The sequence below is a fragment of the Bidens hawaiensis genome, unplaced genomic scaffold, assembly GCF_021521415.1.
Source record: "Bidens hawaiensis isolate Kalapana, Puna unplaced genomic scaffold, B.hawaiensis_p1.1 tig00017673_1, whole genome shotgun sequence".
Taxonomy (NCBI): domain Eukaryota; kingdom Viridiplantae; phylum Streptophyta; class Magnoliopsida; order Asterales; family Asteraceae; genus Bidens; species Bidens hawaiensis.
Window position 1 is genome coordinate 21,488 of NW_027492669.1, and position 14,015 is coordinate 35,502.

At 34.3% G+C, this 14,015-nt stretch overlaps 1 protein-coding gene across 1 annotated transcript; it reads left to right on the forward strand.

The window, feature by feature from the left end:
• The first annotated feature begins 5,060 nt into the window (after positions 1–5,060).
• LOC143554407 (shikimate O-hydroxycinnamoyltransferase-like) lies at positions 5,061–7,644 on the forward strand. The gene is made up of 2 exons (XM_077044169.1): positions 5,061–5,652; positions 6,593–7,644. Exons 1-2 carry the CDS (start codon positions 5,245–5,247, stop codon positions 7,487–7,489), a joined length of 1,305 nt encoding a protein of 434 aa, XP_076900284.1. The 5' UTR covers positions 5,061–5,244; the 3' UTR covers positions 7,490–7,644.
• Positions 7,645–14,015: the final 6,371 nt, after the last annotated feature.

The following is a 14,015-nucleotide window of genomic DNA, read 5'->3' on the forward strand; positions in this document are numbered from 1 at the left end:
TGCGGGGAATAATAGCTAATTGATTGTAATGATTTGACCAAATTGCCCTCGTGGGGAAAAGTTGCTAGTTAATTGTTATGAGTTGACTAAATTGCCCTTACGGGGAGTAATTGCTAGTGATGTACTTTATGAATACGTGACACTTAAATAATTGCTTACACATGTAATGTATCACAGATACATTTGTTAAAGTCACACACGATTCACAAACGAAACACGAAACATGTTATGTGCATAGGTATTATGTGCCGGGTCTAGAGACTCAATAATACTCCGACACTTAGAAAAATCTCTTTGTTGCTTTAGAACGCTAGAGAGAGTTTTTCTGTGACGCGCATCTTGGTGATTTAATTTGGGAATTTCTTCGCAAACAGTGAGTTTCACTTTCCCCTTTTAAACTTTTTAAACGCTTTTCACTTGGGGGAGATAACATACTCCAAAAACGCATTTAAGATTTTGTTAATATAGATTATATATCACTTGTAAAGACTAAGTGGCACAAACGCAATAACAAAAGTCCTTCATAACATCGAACCGGTTAATATTTGGATAATAGCGAGTCACTGTTGAGTAGTACTACTGGGTTTGACAAACCCCACCCAACGCTAAACTCGACTGGATGTCGAGCGGGTGTAATCTTGGCTAAACACATACCATGGTCTGGATGACCTGGTGGCAAGGCAAATTGATAAACAGTCAGCTTCGGTGTCGAACACTTAGTAATACTTGCTTTATAGGCTAGCTACCTATAGATATATAATTGACATAACACTATCTGGTAACGCAAAACGCTGTAACGCAAAACGCTGTAATGCAAAACGCTTAACGCAACACGCTGAACGCAAATGCCAATCGCTTTATTTTTATTTTAACTTGTGAACTCACCAACCTTGTGTTGACACTTTTAGTATGTTATTCTCAGGTAGCCGAGGCGGGCGCGCGGTTTAGGAACATGCATTGATTGAAAACGCTTTTGTTATGCAAACTTATTTTTAACGGTTACCATTGGTTTTAAGTCGTCCTGCGTGACACAACTTTTGATTAAAGATTTTTACGCTTCCGCATTTAATTACTCGTAAACGTTTTTCATGGTTTTGAAACTTTGTTTTATGGTTTGATTATAACTAATGATTCCGATCCTGTTAGTTCACACCCTCTGACGGTAAAACTCCGTTAGTGTATTTTGAGGGTGTGACATTTACCTTATTATATATTAGTTTGGTAATTTTTGATGCGCCATATTATCTTTAATTAACTAACAAAGGGTTTCCCCTTGGGTGTATATAAAGAGAGATAAACATTAACATCATAACCTAATCTCACACACATATACAATTTTGTGTGCCTCCTATCTCCTAAACCGGGTTCCTCTCAAGAACCCTAACACCATCCTTAACTATACATTCTAAAGTGGAACTCGATCAATCTGACAACTATGTTGTTTACATCCTTTTCCGATGCGGTTACTACTCTCCATGCAATAACAGGTATGCATATGATTAATGGGTTTATCATATTATCATGTTTTCCATTATCACCATGAGGAATTGATCAACATAGATAACTAAGGATAAGGGTAGTGGGGCTTGATCAAGCCCCAAGTGAGTCAATACATTTACGGCACGTAGTAACTGACGTGGCTCGTGATCAAGCCCCTTAGGGTGTAGTGGGGCTTAATTGATCCACCCCCAAGTTTTTGATTCAACCCTTGCTCAACCCTCGTTCAAGCCCCGCGGTCCCGGCCATCCCCTTCGTCCGCGCCCCTGATCACGTGTATGGTGTAGTGGTGTGCGCGAGCCACCTTGGCAGCCACCTGGATCACCCTCTCACTCTCGCGCCCCATTACCCTCGCCCTAATGGAGAGGGGTGAATATATTTTCTTATAATTTTCTTCATTAAATCTAGTCATTCATGGATTAACACCTTGTTAGAACTCAAGAAGAAATATGTTCAAGGAAAGTAAACAGTTTGTAAAGGTTAGAAAGACAAAACCGAATTCATAGAGTTTCAAGTGGATGTTAATTAACTAATCCATTTTATGTCCTCTCCTCGATTCTCCAATTGATAGTTGCTTCACTGAAGATTTCTTAAATAACAGTGTCGCACCTGACCTCATGGGCCTAGATGTATGATTTGCTAGTTTGTTAATCGCTTTTTGTTTTATATTTATTTAGAGTTTACACAGTGGAATAAAATACTACTTTATGTAGAAGGCATATAAAAACAATTATCGGATTACAAAAGGCTTGTTTCAAAACAAGTTACAAGGATTTTAGAATTTATCTAACAAATTTAGGCCTAGGGATTCTCCAACTTCTTCGGCATCTATCCTTGTATATATGCTAATTTTTTATTACATGAAAACACCTTTAAAATACGTCAGCACATCGCTGGTGCAAGATGTAAATATACTCGACAATTCTTATAAATAGTTAAGAGTTAAGACACATAATCACCAATGGTGTTCAACAACTCAATGGGACGTTATTATCCCATGTAAGTACACTTAACACCCAACATATAGCCATCCCACAACAGTACTTGGTTAACGGTTAATGTGTTAAAAACATGATTGGCAATAAGACCTATGATTAACCGTTAATGTGCTAACCGAGTTTCGGGTAATGGTAATCAGGTGTAGGGTTGTTTATGTTAAAAACAGGACGATACGGTTAACCGTTGACGTGTTAAAAACATGACTAATAACAGAAAACTGAACTCGGTTTTTGTATGTATTGATGGCATGATGTTAAAAACTATTGTCATGGTCATTACGGTTAACTGAACTTGGCTTCTAAACAAATAATCAAACTCGGCTCCTAGATGAATTGTGTTACTCATTAACTTATTAAATTTTAGGGGGTGTTTGGGATTCCTTATTTTACCTCATAACTTTATAAGTTACAATATTGTAACTTATGAAACTTTTCATCTCACAATATAAGCAATCCCAAACACCTTATTACTTTTCAAAAAGTTTATAAGTTATAAGTTGGTGAAAATAAACAATCCCAAACACCCCCTTACTCAACGATTAATGTGAAAAGTTGATACCTTAAAGAGTTCAAGGCTTGAATCAAACGAGTGATTGGTACTGTGTGGAACTTGGATAAATTGATTGATTAGAAGTTGGAAACTGGACGAATTTGGTCGCTTTTTTTTTAAGTTTAAAACATCGCAAGATTAAGTTAAGCCATTTCCGACTAGTATTATTACCCTAGTAAAAATCGGAATGTCTAGCTTTGTTTAGGCCTTATGGTATACAGGTTATCGAGGTCGATTAACAGAAAATCAACCCAAAAGCCAAACCCCAGTGTGTCACTTGGGTTCAGGTCCGGGTTATACCCTCTTTCAGGTTGGGTTTTTCGGTTAGAGCTTATTCGGGTTTGATGTTCAGATATGGTTAAGAAACTCACCCTTAGGTTAAACGCCCCTTCCGCCCTTATACATTAGAAGCATAACATGCGTGTGGAATCCTGTGTAGAGGCATCTATTTTTATCCACATATATCATTTTGTTATCAATTATTTTACATGAAATAAAGAATTAAAGAATAAGTTATAAAAGACAGGTGTTAGGTACACAATACAAGTGTTCCTATTGACGTTGAGTTTCGAATTTATCATATTTGTTTTTCTATTAGAAGTACTTTTAATAATAATATTTAACAATATCAGAACCACGATTAAATAAAATATAGTGGACGTCAAACGTTTGACAACTAAGATATAAGCATTTAAAATGGAATCGTCATCTATAAAATTTACGTTTATCTTCAAAATTTGCTCAGTTATAAACACGTTTAAATTTACGTCCAAATCCTTATATTATTCGTAAATTGGTACAATTTTTTTTTTCACTTATTGCCACCCAAAATTTTGAGAGAGATTTAATAATGAAACCCTAAATATGATGTTAACATTAGTTTAGGTATTACGTATTGGAACGGACTCTCGAGACTCCAATTTTTTACGAGTAAAAGTAAACAAATTTCGTATTTTCAGTATAACATGGGTTTGGCAAAAGGATATGAATTTTTATTTTTTAAAATGCAATTCATGCATTTGGCTAAAATACTCTCTTTCGGAAAATGACAAAAAAAATTGTCAAATTTTTCACTTTAGTTTGTCATGTATTTTGTTCCTTTAAATGTAAAAAAAGCGTAGTTACAATTTTTCTCTTCCAATCAATCAGAGTTCTTGGATTTGTTTGATTTGTGTCGGTTTCCTATTATAGACCACACACATTTTTTTTTCTTTTTAATAATAAGTGCATAAAAATATTAAATAATAAGAATAGTAGTAATAATAATAACAATAATATGTATATAAACCATCACATAAACAAAAAGAATTAAAATACTTATACTGACCAGTCACATAATTTTAAAATTTTTCAATACTTATATACAGACGTAAAAGAGGAAAATCCAATACTGTTCATTTTAATCAAGTTTTATTTAGAGAATTTATGGTTCAATTTTGAATTTTGCATGTAATAAAAATAAAAAGAGAGAATACCAAATAAAACCGAATTTATCGATAGGAGATATGGAAGAAAAGTTGAGTGGTAGCACGAACTAAAACGATTTTGCTTAGAGAAAGCAGATACATAAAACGAAGAAGAAACTTTTTTGCAATAAAATTTAACTCATCAAGAAAGTTAAGACGTAGCGCAAACTACCTCTCAATCTATTATGAATCCGCCACTGAAATTTATTGCTTTTCATTTTCTATTGTCAGTATTTTTTAAAATTTAATAAATACGTAATTTAAATATTTTATTCCAAATATATACTAATAAATTAGTTATTAATTTATAACATGAGCTGTCCTCAAATTCAATAATTTGACCGATTGTTTTCAGCTAAATATTTTCAAGCTAAACTAAAAAACCAAAACTAAACGATTTATCAAAATTTCATAGACCGGAATATCAATTTTTGATTCGGTTTTAACTCAAAACCAAGCCGAATCAAACCAAACCTAACCGTTAACCTCCATGGAACTAAAAACAAGTGGTGTTCAACTTAACTACAACATACTCTTCGTGTCACGTATATCCTATAAATCCAATCACTTTACATAAAGCCTATGAAAAGTCACCCACCTTCTGGATAATACAATACATACACCAATCCCCAAACCTCACGTGTCCTTCAACTGATTCCTCAATTTCACACCAAACTTGTCGGACAATCTTTCTTTGTTCTATTTTTTGTCGGAGAATCTTAAAAAACATCCGATGAAGCTAATAGTGAAAGAATCATCAATTATTAAACCCGCAAAACCGACTCCGGTTACCCGGATATGGAACTCGAACCTCGACTTAGTCGTGGGTCGGATCCATATCCTAACCGTTTACTTCTACCGACCGAATGGGAGTTTGGGTTTTTTTGATCCGGTTGTTATGAAGGAAGCTTTAGCCGGAGTTCTTGTTTCTTTTTTTCCTATGGCCGGACGGTTGGCAAAAGACCGCGATGGCAGGATTGAAATTAACTGCAACGGTGAGGGTGTTTTGTTCGTCGAAGCGGAAGCGGATTGTTGCATTGATGATTTTGGTGAGATTACGCCGTCGCCGGAGTTGAGGCAGTTGGCGCCGACGGTGGATTATTCCGGCGAGATTGATTCTTATCCGTTGGTTATTACGCAGGTATGGTTGTAAGGTTTGTTTAATTTATATATCCAAAAGCAATGACGGAATCAGAACGAACTTTATGACATGAATGTTGGAATAAAAAAGATATTATATTCATTAGCATAGATAAAATTATGATTTTTGCTAATTGATATATAACAAGGGTTGAGTTTAACATATTATCTAAAGCGAAAACAAAGAGACTTATCAAAACTGAACTGAAGTAACCAATCCAAATTAATGAAGGATGATTCAGTTATGTTTTTCTTGAAAACTGAAACAATTTGGTGTTGATTATGTGTCGCTCCAAAACGAAATAAAACGTAACGTGGCAATCCAAACAATAAAATCTAACTAAATGGAACTTGTTTAAATGTTTGAAAACTTGTTTAAATCTTTGAAATAACCAACACTGACAAGAAGTCTGAAATTGTTTACTCATATGTTTAAAAGTAAATTAAGTCAAAATAATGAAGTAATAAAATATCAAATAAAGTACAATTGCAAAGTAATAAATAATACAAAAAAATGTAAGTATTGTCAAAAGCTAACGTGGCTTCGGTTAAGACAACATAGTCTGATTAGAGTAAGACGACATAGGTCTTTAAATTTGAAAAGTACAGTAGCCTAAATACAGAAAAAGTCGTAAAGGAAAATATATGGTTGAAAGTGACTTGTGAATTTGAGTCTTCTTGTCGTACTCGAGAAGTCAGTAAAAAGAAAACAATAAAATAATAAGTAAAATTAATAAGTTTTTAAAATTTAATTTTAACCAAGATAAATACTTTAAATACCCTTATCCACTTTCTATCTTTCTTCTTCTTCCTTATAACCTAGGTAACTTTTATTTGGTTTGGTTTTTGGTTTCGACCAAAATGTATATTTGGTATAGCCGATTTTTATAACTTTTATATATAGACATGTTTTCATGTTGTCAGCATGTTTTGTGTGTTAGGTTACACGGTTTAAATGTGGTGGGGTTTCTCTAGGATGTGGACTACATCATACATTATCAGATGGACTCTCGTCTCTTCATTTCATCAACACATGGTCTGACAAAGCTCGAGGTTTATCGGTCGCGGTCCCACCATTCCTTGACCGCACTCTTCTTCGAGCACGGAACCCACCCACACCAATGTTTGACCATGATGAGTATCACCAACCACCATCAATGATTGTCCCATTGGAAAACCAAAAGTCCCCGTCTCACTCCAAGTCCACATCAACCGTGATGCTACGTCTGTCACTTGATCAGTTAAATGATCTTAAACTAAAGGCAAAAGGCAATGAAAGCGCGTATCATAGCACATATGATATCCTAGCCGCTCATCTATGGCGATGTGCGTGTAAATCACGTGGACTCTTAGATGATCAACCAACTAAATTGTACGTGGCTACTGACGGACGGTCAAGATTGAACCCACCCCTCCCTCCCGGTTACCTCGGGAATGTCATTTTCACTGCCACCCCAATCATGAAAGTAGGCGAGTTTAAGTCTGAGTCATTAGGGGGCACTGCAAGGAGAATCCATAATGAGTTGGCTAGGATGGACGATCAGTATCTTAGATCAGCTATTGACTACTTGGAGACAATATCTGATCTATCAACTCTTGTTCGTGGGCCATCCTACTTTGCGAGTCCAAATCTTAATGTAAATAGTTGGACTCGCTTACCCATCTATGACTCTGATTTCGGATGGGGACGGCCCATTTTCATGGGACCTGCGAGCATCCTATATGAGGGCACTATTTACATCATACCGTGCCCGAGTGGTGACCGGAGTGTCAAGCTGGCGGTGTGCTTGGACTCGGATCATATGACTTTGTTCAAGGAATGCTTGTATGATTTCTAGCGAAGTGATGAATTATAGATGTATTAATAAGGCAAAAAAAAAACAAATGAAGCATCCTTTTAGTATTGTTATGTTTTTAATTTTCATTTACATATTGTTATTTTTAGCTTAAGATACGTCATAAATAGTATTGACGACTTTTGAGCAATAATATTGGTAAAGTGGATGTCAATTATTTATGATTTAATTGTTACATGATAGTAATGTTATTAGTGGCGGAACCAGAAACTCTTAGCCGGGGGTCGTAATAGTATTGTTTTGGGTTCGTAATCCATGAGTGTACATAAGTTGTTTTTTGTTACCATAATTTGGTAATCATAACCTTCATGGTCTCTTATCGTGAAACCATTGTATAAATGTTTTTATCTCAACACTTGCAAAACATTAGCATGTTTATGTTTAAGGAAAGCATTGGTTGTCAGGGGTCTTTCATATCGTCTTCTTATTTCCTCTTGACGGCTAACTGAATAATTAATAACTTGTTTATGTAAGATCGGGTCACCAAGAATATATTATTTATTTAGCATTTAATAAATATGATAGAGTTAGATGTTTGATTCATTTTACTAAATTCATTTTAAAAACATGTTTATACAAGTTAAGAACAATATTAAAAAAAAATGTTTATGACAAACTAAATAATAAATTCTAAATTAAATAATATATATTAAATAACAAATAATTCAACGATGTAAATTTAGAAGAGAAAGAACCTCGTTGGTTATTATTTTATAAAATTTAAATTAATAACTATTACTCTAATACAGAAAATAAAAATGAAACTAAGATCATATGTAGTGGGAGAGTTATGGGTAAAGTTATGGTCTATAACTCTCCCTTACACCGCCCCCCTCAAAGTTATGAGGTAAAGTTAGACCATGTGTAGTGGCAACGTTGCCACCAACGTTTTGACCGAAAACGCGGGGGGTACACCCCCCCCCCCCCTGCGTTATGGGATATGTTATTTTGGTTGCGTTGTATACAAAACGCAAGAAATGGCACACAAATCCAAAAAAATAGCTGTTGGGGCCATTTGGAGCCGTTGGATTATATTAAAATTGATAATTACTGGGCGCCACGTGGCGCATAACCCATGGTAGTGGAGAGTTATGACTACAGCCTGTTTTTGTACAAAACCATAACTCTGACTGGGCGCCACGTGGCGCATAACCCCTGGTAGGTTCAAAGTTATGTACATAACGCTCATGGAAGGCAAAACAAAATAATAAAATAATAAAGTTATGGCTTTATGGAGGCTTTATGACTACACTTACGACTTTATGGAGGCTTTATGACTACACTCTATTTTTGTATAAAACCATAACTCTGACTGGGCGCCACGTGTCGAATAATATCTGGGGGTGGGGCTTTATGACTACACATGGTCTAATAAGTTTTGACTTTGAGTACCATCGACCGCCAACTGAACTACACGTAGCCTTGATTAAAAGGAGAAACAAAGTTATAACTTATAAGAGCATCCTCAACAACAAACATACACAAACCGCCACATCAGCGCCACATCATATTCCAAACTTTTCTTAAAATCTTTCACTTTCTTTCACAACAACAAACCTTCACAAACCGCCACATCATCACCTACTTCTACAATTAACTTATACTTAATTAAGTTACTTTTATAACAAATTTAGTTTTTATGTTTCATATATATTAAAAATAAATGAAACATTAAACATTTAGAGAATATAACTTTTAAAAAAACTTTAAAATAATATAAATATAAAAATAGACATTTACAAAAATAAAATACATTAAACATAAAAATAAAATATACATTAACTGAAAATAAAGCATACATTAACTAAAAATAAAAACATACATCAACTTAAGATTAAATATTAGATAAAATATAAACTTAATCTCAAACGTTACGCTTTTTCTTGATTTTTTTCACATAATGTCAAGTGAGTTTTCAATTTTTTCGGGTCCATCTTTGATCGATCTATCAATAAAATGTTCATATCTTTATTAAACAAAATTTGAGTTATTACGTAAAAGTTGTTGAAACGGAGTGTTATCTTCCATTTTTTTGCGGTAGAAAGTGTGATTTTTGGTGAAGATTTTGATTTTTTGATGCATGTTGTGTGCATAAGTGTTAATATTCTATTTTTGTTTTTCAACGTTTTTAAAAAAAAATAAGGCCACTGAACAATTATTCATGTATTCTTTTTATACATTTATGGTAATTGTTGTGGCTAGTAAATATTTATTTATATTTTAATTCCTTTTGTTGGTGGATCAAGGGGCCCAACTTCTTATTTGTTGGCAATGTTGCAAAAGTTGCTACACGGTCTCTAGGCAGCCGACCTCCTTGGAGGGAGTACTCGGAGTACTCGGGAACTACTTGGAGAGTACTCAGACATGATAAATATAAAGAAAATTAATTTTTGGGTAATATATATATTTCAAATATCATAAGTTTACTAATATTTATAACAAATTAAGTGAATATCAATATAAATATGAGAAATACATTTTTAAATACTAAATTATTCTAAAATATGTTAATCATTAATTAAAAAAAATGATATTCGTTATTTAATACTAAAGAAATACGAATTATGTTGTATTTTTAAGGTAAAATAGGCCCAAGTTAACCGACTAAATGTATTCCTGACTGATGTTGACCACCTTTGAACAATTTTTAGTACCTAGGCGGAGTAAAAGAAACTCCCCTCGGCACCATACCTTGTAGCGAGTACTCGGATGTAGACCTACTTTTACAACATTGTTTGTTGGTGGGTTAAAAAAATATGCTTCTTTATATGATCCAACGTGGCGTTTGCATGTAGTCCGGCTGCACAAACTGAACCACACAATTTTTTCTCCACAACGGTGGAATTTAAGTTTGCTTCTGCCAAATGGATCCAAACCTCGGGATGAGTAGCCTGATGCAGTTGCTATAATAAAGTAGTTGAACCATTTAATGACTTAAAAAAGACCTAGAATAAACACCTTTCTTCTTCGATGTACCGTACTGTCAAACCACCACCACCGCATGAAAACTTAGATATAGTAACTTTATCTTTGTCGTTTAACTTTAATTACTATCCTAAACTGCATAATCAGAGAGGGTCAAGCTATAACTTTTCTTTTCCGGTTGAGTATTATGATAGTCCGGTATATGGTTAAGTTAGCCGGCCGGAGGGTCAACGGACCCTCCTGACCCCCCTTTAAATCCGCGTCTGACTGTTATATATATTACGCATATACGATATATATATACAATATTCAAGCAACATCATCATCATCATCATCATCATCATCATCATCATCGTACTCAGTATATCCCACCAATAGCAAAGCTATGGTAGGGTCTGAGGAGGGTAAGATGTAGGCAGCCTTACCTCTACCCCATTGGGATAGAGAGGCTGCTTCCGGTGAGACCCCCGGCTCGATAGTAGTTTTGCATCAAGCCTTGGACATAAGGCACATAGCACTCAATCATCGGGACACCGGCTGATCGGTGCATGTACCCTTGTCTTTCGGCTATCAACGCCACTACATGATGCCTGATTAACCGTCCGTCACTTTTAACGTTATTTTCACGAGATTAGTAAAATAACGTCAAAATTAGTGCAATTTCACTTTTGCCCACCCGAGGGTTCACACATATATACATCATATGTGCGCACCGCAAGCAGGGCAATTTCACTTTTGCCCACCCGAGGGTTCACACATATATACATCATATTTGGGCTAAGAAATTAAACCGTCACCAATCCAAATTAGCAATTAAAAAATTAGTTTGTTAGATATTATAACTAATAAACATATATACACATTTAGAATGAAGTTTATTAAATATTATAACTATTTAAAGTATTATAGCATTCAAACAATAAAAAGTTGAGTTTGTCAATTGACAATTCCTTTATTAACCTCTCTTTCAATCCTAAGTACATTTGCCATAATATCCCTCTCTCTTAATAGTTAAATATACACATTTGAAAATGAAGTTTATTTAATATTGTAACAATTTAAAGTATTAAAGCATTCAAAGAATAAAAAGATTTTGTTGATTGACAATTCCCTGTTAACCTCCCTTTCAATCTTAAGTATATTTGTCATAATATATATATATATATATCTCTCTCTCATAATAAATAAAAATTATGTTTGTATCACATAGCACATAATTGGCTTATTTTTACGCCAAGTGGTATCTTTATCTTGTAACCTTTAATTTATAATTTTTTCTAATTAAAACAAATCAATTAAAACATTCCTTTCAAGATTAAAACTTTCCTTAACAAACCCTAATGAGATATAAATCACCGTTCAACATTCTTTGCACACAAAATCTAGATCTTTAAATCGGTATGATTCAAACCCGTGTATGTTTATTTTTTTTTCATACCCCAAATATATATTTCCGTACCCCAAAATCCCTATTTTTGTTATGTATTTTCGTTTGTTTGCAAATTGCATACCCCAAATCCTATTCCAACCGGTTATAAAATCTTTGTTTCCCCCAAAATCCCTATTTCTGGTGTACGCAAACACTAATGATACCCCAAATATGTATTTTCTGATTGAACATGATAACAACCGATTGTTTATTCGGTTAACGCCTCCATATGTCGATAAATTGTATGCTTTGATTACGTTGTCCTGTTTTTTTTTCCTCTTTGCATCCATTTCATGTATTTACACTTTTGAAGATGATGGTTTTTTTCAAAAACTTACTGGAATAGGGCGTATACGTCTGTTCATTTTTTATTAAGCAACATAAATTAGTTTGTTTTTACTTCAATACTAGATCGATTGGTTCTTTGTACTTGATCGTCAACTACTTGAATGATGAAATATAACTTAATCTTACTATCATATGCAGATACATGTTTTTTTTATCGATCGATAGGGCCAAGTTTCATTAGTTTTTTTATCGTAAACATCTTTTTTTAATTATTATTTATTTTTGACAATTTCTTAATATGAATGGAAAACTTTGATTAATTATACTTATTTGTATTTACTTTAGGTGTTTCAGACTATATATGCACAGTTATCTAATCAATATAACAATTTTTCAAAATAATTATTGTTCTATTTGATAATCTATTAATTAACAACTTCAAGTTGATCTGCATTCAAAGTATGTTGATAGAAGTTTTCCAATTGTGAAGCCTAGGAAAATTTGAGAGAAAACAGTTTATGGCTTCATTGGATCTAAGCATTTTTGACAATAAAGTTCTTGACAAAAAGAAGGTTTTGATTTCTATTGAGTGACTCATGTTCATATAATAAACTATAGTCGTTGGATGTGCTTATGTTTTCTTTTCTGGAATTACTAAATTAAGATTATATTTGTAAAGTACACGACTGTAGAAAAGTATCTTGAAGTTTAGTTAATTAATAAAACTAATAAGTTATTTGTTGTAGTGTGTGTCAGGGCATAGAATTATGCTTAGGATCCTCTATCCTTGAATAGTTTGTGGATCACTTATCCTTGTGATATGTTCCATATTGTAAAGGATCAAGGATTCTTGGTATTTTCTGTTTACTAATAATTGTGTTTGAATGGTATCGTGTTTGATAGATATAACGGCTGGAAGACTAAGTCATCCTATTCTTGCGCTACTGGACGACTCCCGCACGTGGTCAAGAGAGAAGAAACAAGTAGTGGAGAAGATGACGTAATTATAGGAAATATAGTTAGATATAATTTTGTATATAAACGAGTTATTGATCCACTAGGGACACATGCACCGATTAGCTTACACTCGCATACATTAGATCAATTCTCTGTAATCACACACTTAGCTTTATTGTATTCGTTGATCATAAACTCCACCATTGTAACCCTTTTTTTATATTAATAAAGTGGTGATAGATGATTTGTCATCACCCGGTTTTTTTTCCTTTGATCTAATCAAGATCAAGGGGTTTTTCCTCGCAACAAATCACGATGTTCATCTCTATTTCGTTCATATATTCACTATTATCATTTTAGCACTAAACCTCACATAACAGATTTGGTTATTGGATCCTTAAACGATTTTTAACCAAAACAATTTGGCTCCTACCGAGGGGCAATTGGTGTGCTATAACCCATATTATTCCTATCAATTTTCAATTTTTCATATCATATCACCATCAATGTCCTCTCAATCAACCTCTGCTTCATCAACCATGCCATCTTCGGTTCCTCTCTCATCAAGAAATTTCCCGCCGATGCCTCCTCCAATCACGGGAGCACCACGGGCTGCTGCTGCTGCTGGAAACAAGACGCAACTATTAGTCTTCCAGAGCTCGAAAACCACTGCTGCCACTTCAGTGGTTAATACTATCAATGATGTTTTTGTATGTTTTCACAGGTTAAAGCATACATGGTGCAGCAAAACAAGACTAACCAGAGTATCCTTCGGGAGATAGAAGACCTCAAGAGGACTAAGAGGCCAGCGGAGGTTCAGACTCCATTGGTGCCTAGGATGCTGGATTTCACCCCAGGATCCTTGGCTCAGTTCACGCAAGGATCATCTATCCTTCAGCAGGGATCCAT